The 5,929-nt window shown below is 41.7% G+C and overlaps 1 protein-coding gene across 1 annotated transcript in view; it reads left to right on the top strand.

Moving 5' to 3' along the window:
* Positions 1–5,929, top strand: part of cinp (cyclin-dependent kinase 2 interacting protein) — a 7,669-nt gene extending 1,740 nt beyond the window's left edge. The window contains exons 2-6 of the mRNA XM_015374895.1: positions 682–963; positions 1,046–1,218; positions 2,364–2,508; positions 4,288–4,417; positions 5,632–5,929. Coding sequence (XP_015230381.1) covers positions 1,067–1,218; positions 2,364–2,508; positions 4,288–4,417; positions 5,632–5,834 — 630 coding nt within the window. The 5' untranslated portion in view covers positions 682–963; positions 1,046–1,066 and the 3' untranslated portion in view covers positions 5,835–5,929. The remainder of the gene's footprint in view (positions 1–681; positions 964–1,045; positions 1,219–2,363; positions 2,509–4,287; positions 4,418–5,631) is intronic.

The raw sequence follows: 5,929 nt of genomic DNA, 5'->3' as shown, positions 1-5,929 counted from the left end.
CTGATCATTTATTGAACAGTATGTAATAATTTAATTTTTAAAGTACTTTCAGAAGTTTGAATTCTGAATATGAGCGGATTTTTCCTTTAATTTAGTTAGGATCTGTCTGTTTCCCACCTCCGGCACTGAGTCCAGATGGGCATCCAATCACAGCTGGCCTTCCTGATCAGCTGATCCAGCCACTTCCTCTCAGCTACATATAAGCTCGGCTCCAACAGACCGCTCCATAGAAGATGGCTGATGCCACAACAGAGTCATATGAGGTCTTTAGGAGCGCCCCCTCAGTCTCCTCAGCAGGAAGAGTCTGCTCTGACCTTTCTGATCCAGAGCCTCAGTGTTGGGAGTCCAGTTGTTATTCAGGTGAACACCTCGGTACTTAGAAGAGTCCTCTACATTAATGTCCGTTCCTTGGATGTTCACCAGTGTCAGTGGAGTGGATCTGCTTCTGCTAAAGTCCACCAGTAGTTTAGTAGATTTATAACTTTTATTTTCGAATATGAAATGTCATTATTTATTTTAAGTACTATTTAATGAGTTTGTTAATTACCTAATTGTTAAATACACTATTTAGTCTGATATTTAATAATTGTTTTAGATAAATAAATGTTAAATCTTGTTATTTAAATTTTTCCAGGACATTTATATTGATGTATTTCCTGTTATATTTTCATTGTTCCTCAGGAATCCCAAACCAAGCGTGTGTGAAGCCAGGGCCAACGGGTGGACCTTGAGCTTCATCCACCTGGACCAACCAAGAATACGGTGATCATCAAGAGGAAGTACTACGAACTGTGTCCTCACTGTGTCTACGCAGCCATCACCATGTAACGTCAGTAAAGCCCAGTGGAGCTTCCGATCCGATTCTGATGTTGACCTGATACAATCTGACACTTTTATTACTTATTTATTAGTGTGGGATTAATATTTGGTTTGATCAACTGGTTTCACTCAGAACATCAGCAGGTATGAGAAGGACTGACCCACTGATTATGAACGAACAGATTTAGATGAAGGAAATGAGTAAAAGTGACCAACGTGTCCCCAGGTGACCCCCGCTGACGCACCGATGACCTCATCCAACACCAAGTTCTCTGCCGTCACAGGAAGTTCTCGAAAGGTCGCAGACAATGCGGCCGACTGGCACAACCTGATGGTGAGGTGGGACAAGCTGAACGGCCGTGGATTCCAGCTGGCAACAAACATCGTCAACATGAGGAGGTGATTTCTCTGCCTTCCAGCAGAAATAAGCCGCCGGTTTTCTGCTCATGTGACCCTAAATGAGACCCTTTCCAAGGTCATCTTAGATGCAGCAGAGGGCGTTTTACAGGGAAAAGTTCGTCATTTAAAATCTCAAAACAAGATAAATGATCTGAAACTTCTAAATTTAGATTAGTTTCTGGAGCTTTTTGGTTCAAACCTGTTTGTTTTTCATTTAGTGACAGAAACCTTCCTGAGTGGAAAGCAGCCTCAGCTATTTAGCTTCAACCAGGGACCAACATTTTCCACGGAATCGGCTCCATGAGCAAACCTGGGGCCATCTTGGGGCTGGTCACGTGGTGGTTGCATGGTCATGTGACAATGATGGAGCAAAGGATTGTTGGTGTTTAATGTGGGTGCTTCCTGGTAATATTCCTCAAGTAGAAGTACCGTAAATTCCAGACTATAGAGTGCATCTGATTACAAGCCGCACGCTCTAATTTTAGAAAGAAAATCTATTTTGTGCTTTTCTAAGCCGCACCAGATTTTAAGCTGCAGGTTTGCCACGTTGTATGAGGTATTTACAAATAAAGAGCATTTTTTTAACGTTTGATTTAATCCGTATGATAAAAACAAACAAATACGGTACATATTATGAATGCTTTTTTTTTCAAACTACCTGTAACACATTTAAATATACGTTATTTGTCTGTAACACGCAAATAACCCTGCAAATACTGGTACTTTTAATTGAACAATGCACAGAACATTGCAGCTGGCCAGGAAAAGTCATTAATCACTTTCTTCTTCCTCCTGTGCACTAAAACCCTCAAAGTCCTCTTCCTCGGTGTCTGAATGGAACAGCTTCAGGGTTGCTTTCCTTGCTTTCGTTTTCTTCTTTTTCGCTCTCACTTGAGCACTCAGTCCTCTTCATCCGCAGCAGCTCAGCCTTCCGAAACCCGCCGGTGATACTGGATGTTTTCACACTCATCAATTTTCTTGGTCTGTTTTTCGCGCCATGAAAAAAACATGTTTTAGGTTCTCCTGGAAGTGAGTTGAAGGTTTGAAACCCCCTCAGATCGTCTGTAAATCTGAGATGTTGGGAGATCTAACCCAGAGATTGTCCTCTCAGTCCTACTGAGCTCATCAAATGTTTCCCTCCCCAGATCTCAGACTGACCGTCGGCCTCCGGATGACGTCCCTTCAGCTTCCACATCTCAGTCGTTCCTTCCAGTGGTGCAGCAGCACACAGCCGCAGCAGCAGACCTCCAGGAAGAATGCTCCAAACTGCAGGCTGTGGTGGACCAGATGGTGATGCTTCCTTTAGCTCTAACCGCCTCTGATATGGAAGAAATAAGACGCTCTGTGAAAAGTTATTTCCTCCCTGCAGATTTACTGAAATAAGTCGAATCAAATATAGATCAGTGTCAGATAAAGAAACTCTGGGTAAATTTCATTCCTGTGGGGAAGGATCTGACCAAACCTGACCTGTAAAATAACCTTATAGATGGACGGTTAGCGGTTTAAAGGTCTATCCCGGTTCCAAGGAGCTTTGCTTTCAGAGGGAGCACCATGGCTGTGACAGGCGCAGCACGGCGCTGAGACCTGCTGATGTTTGCTATATGGGACGACTGGATGCTGAAGGAAGACATACGGCAGCAGCTGGGAAGAAGGAGGCCTCCCTGTGTTCACACAGCGGCAGCAGAGGAGAGAAATGTAGAAAGGCGTTAAACAGCTTCTACCCACATTTAAAATGAACTACGGCTAAACTAGTAACGGTTTATTTCTATGGCAGCCGTCACTGGAAGGAATAAAGATAAATAAATGAATTTATAGTCGATGCTGAAAGCTGAAACACAACCCATCCGACAACACGAAGTAGGCCAAAGATCTCAGACAGAAAACCACATCAGGCTCCAGTCTTTAGAGACTCGGGGGGGGGGGGGACCTTTTGGACGCGTCTGTTCCAGCTGGTCCTAAACTAACATCCTCCTTCAGAGGAACCTACAGTTGCACATGGTAGAAGTAGTGTTATGATCTGGGCTGCTCTGCTGCTTCATGACCGATGGAAGTTAGCCTCTGCCTCGGATCCAGGCTGAAGCTGGAGCTCCATTGGATGGACCGTGGTACGAATATCAGCAGCTAGTCGGCTTGTGGACGGCTCGGAGAACCAGACGAGTTGCTTTTCTTATGCTCTTTTGTACTATATCCCTCTGGTGCATAGTGGGGACTATAGTGGACAGCTACTACAAAGTAAATATCTCTTTAATTCTATGGTTTCTATAGTGAAACCTTACCGCCCAGCAAACACATATAGGCTCCCCATTGTAAGACCCTTCCTAAGTACACTTCAGGAGACATTCAAGGCAGCAGCAGATCCTGAGGAATTTCAGTCACTTCAGTAAGCTATGAGTGTCATTGGTTTCCTTATTCGATTCTTAACATTGTGCCTTTATAATGTAAAAAATTAAACAAAACATGTCAAAATATTTTTCAAAGCATAAAAATGAATCAATGGTATGCATTTTTTACAACAGAATACTAGATCATTATTTTTTTTAATAAATTCATAATATTTAATATTGAGTTCTCATGTGCGCATAGTCCACTCCAGTGGACATATCTGTAACTTCATGAAACAACAATATTTTTGGAAAAAAAAAAGTTAAACATTTTTTTTCATGTCCTAAGAATAAGAAAAAACCTTGAGAAAAAAATCTTGATCAAGGCTTTCATAATTCATGCATCAGAGGGATATAGACTCTTTTTATGTTATCTGTTTTATTTTTATCTCATAAGCATCTTGCTTTAACTCTTTGTACTCTATATAAACTACTGGAACCCGAATTTCCCTGAAGGAGTAATCCCAAGGGATAAATAAAGTTGAGTCTATGTCTAATGGTCCACGGCTAAGCTAACCGCACCATAAATTGACGCAGAGTGGGCCAAGGCTGCTCCTCAGTGAAGAACATTACTGATGATCATTAGAGTTTAATGGAAACTGCCAGAGCATTAATACTGACTCTGGTCATCCAGACCTCCAACCTGAAGACGTCTGCAGGGGCCCCACTGATGTGATTATTTGTCCAGGTGGTCGTCGTGGAGAAGATGGAGCGCCTGACGGCCGTTCAGAAGGGACTCCAGGATCTGGAGGAGTTTCAGTTTGGTCCTGAAGGCAGAGCGTCGCCTCTCTGTCACAGCTGGAGGACCAGAGAGTTCGGTCAGTCCGCCTGTATTTCTGTTTGCTTCATCCACATGCAGAGGATTAGTAATATTTTGTTGTTAAAGTCAAATATATGTTATATATATATATATATATATATATATATATATGATGATTTTAATCTTAAATAGGTAGTATTTCTAGTTTTTGTAGAGATTGGTTTTAGATATTTCTGTCCGTAAATTAATCCTCCAGTTTTCAACATTTATGCAAATGAGCATTTTTAAATTCTCTGTTTTAATAATGGCTGATTGGAGTTTTCTTCCTCTCCTGATGTTCAGGTAGGAAGTTTTTATTAGGTATGTTGTGACAGTTGGAGCAGACACCTCATTGGATGCTGGCCTACGTGCCCAAAGGGCGGCCATCTTGGATCGGACCACAGTTCAGACAACTGCTGTTAGAATGAATAGGAGGCGTCTTAGATCTCATTTTAATTACATGAAAGATGAGTCAGAGTTAATATTACAATAATCTCTTCCATGTCATAATCCCTTAAAAGACTAAACAAACTAACATTACCTTTCCCTTAGATTACAGATTTATTCAGATTAAAAACTATTTAAACTGAACCTAAACTGGATGAGATACGTTATATATTTTTCAATCAAATATTAATATGATAAACGTGTTACGTTATAGGGTCATGTTTTACAAATATATATTTATATAGTATATTATGATTATTATTCAGCATTTTAAAGGATTTTTTTGTGATTTACAAAAGAGAGTAAAGTTATTTTGTTTTTTAAAAATTAATTTTACGTTAATTTTTATTTATTTTCTGTCATTGTCAAGACTTTTTGTCAAATCATATTGAATGGTAAATTTGTTGTCCAACTAAAGCCTTTTTGTCCAAAACTCTTTTAGAAACTGTTTTTTTTTTCTCATTATTTTTGTATATGTGAACATTTGTTCTTTAATCTCATAATGTGTGACATATATAATATATTTATGATATGCAGATGAGATCTAAGGCGTTTCCTCTTCCTATACAGCAGCTTTCTGAACTGTGGTCTTATCCAAGATGGCCGCCCTCTAGGCACGTCGGCCTCGCTGCTGACGGCGTCCAATGAAGCGTCTACATATATAACGTCTAATGAGCAAACGGCTGTAAGAGCCCCTCAGCTAGCAGGTATTAGCGCAGCGCAGGCGGGCCCATCTGATTGGCGGATCCAGCTTCCTGCCAGCTGATTGGCTGTCTGTCGTTTCAGTGGATTCTGCTCAGGTTCTGTTGGCCGCCTTCAGTCAGGAGCTGAAGTTGAAGCAGGTGGTTCTGCAGGAGCTGGCCCACACCGCGTCCGCCGACCTGCAGCTGGTCTACCTGTCCTGTTGGCTCCACCAGCCCTACATCCCCCCCCAGAGCAGGCTGACTCTGGAGGCGCTGCTGCTGGAGACGGGGCACCGCCCACTCTGAGGCTCCACATCACTGGGACCAGCATTTTTTACTGGGATGTCTGAATATGGAAATAAAACTGAAACTGCTGCAATAAATAAATGTTTTCACCTTTA

The sequence above is a fragment of the Cyprinodon variegatus genome, unplaced genomic scaffold (genome assembly GCF_000732505.1).
Source record: "Cyprinodon variegatus isolate N-32 unplaced genomic scaffold, C_variegatus-1.0 Scaffold110, whole genome shotgun sequence".
NCBI classification, from domain to species: domain Eukaryota; kingdom Metazoa; phylum Chordata; class Actinopteri; order Cyprinodontiformes; family Cyprinodontidae; genus Cyprinodon; species Cyprinodon variegatus.
Note: the sequence above shows the minus strand (reverse complement) of the source record. Positions and strands in the feature narration are given on the sequence as shown.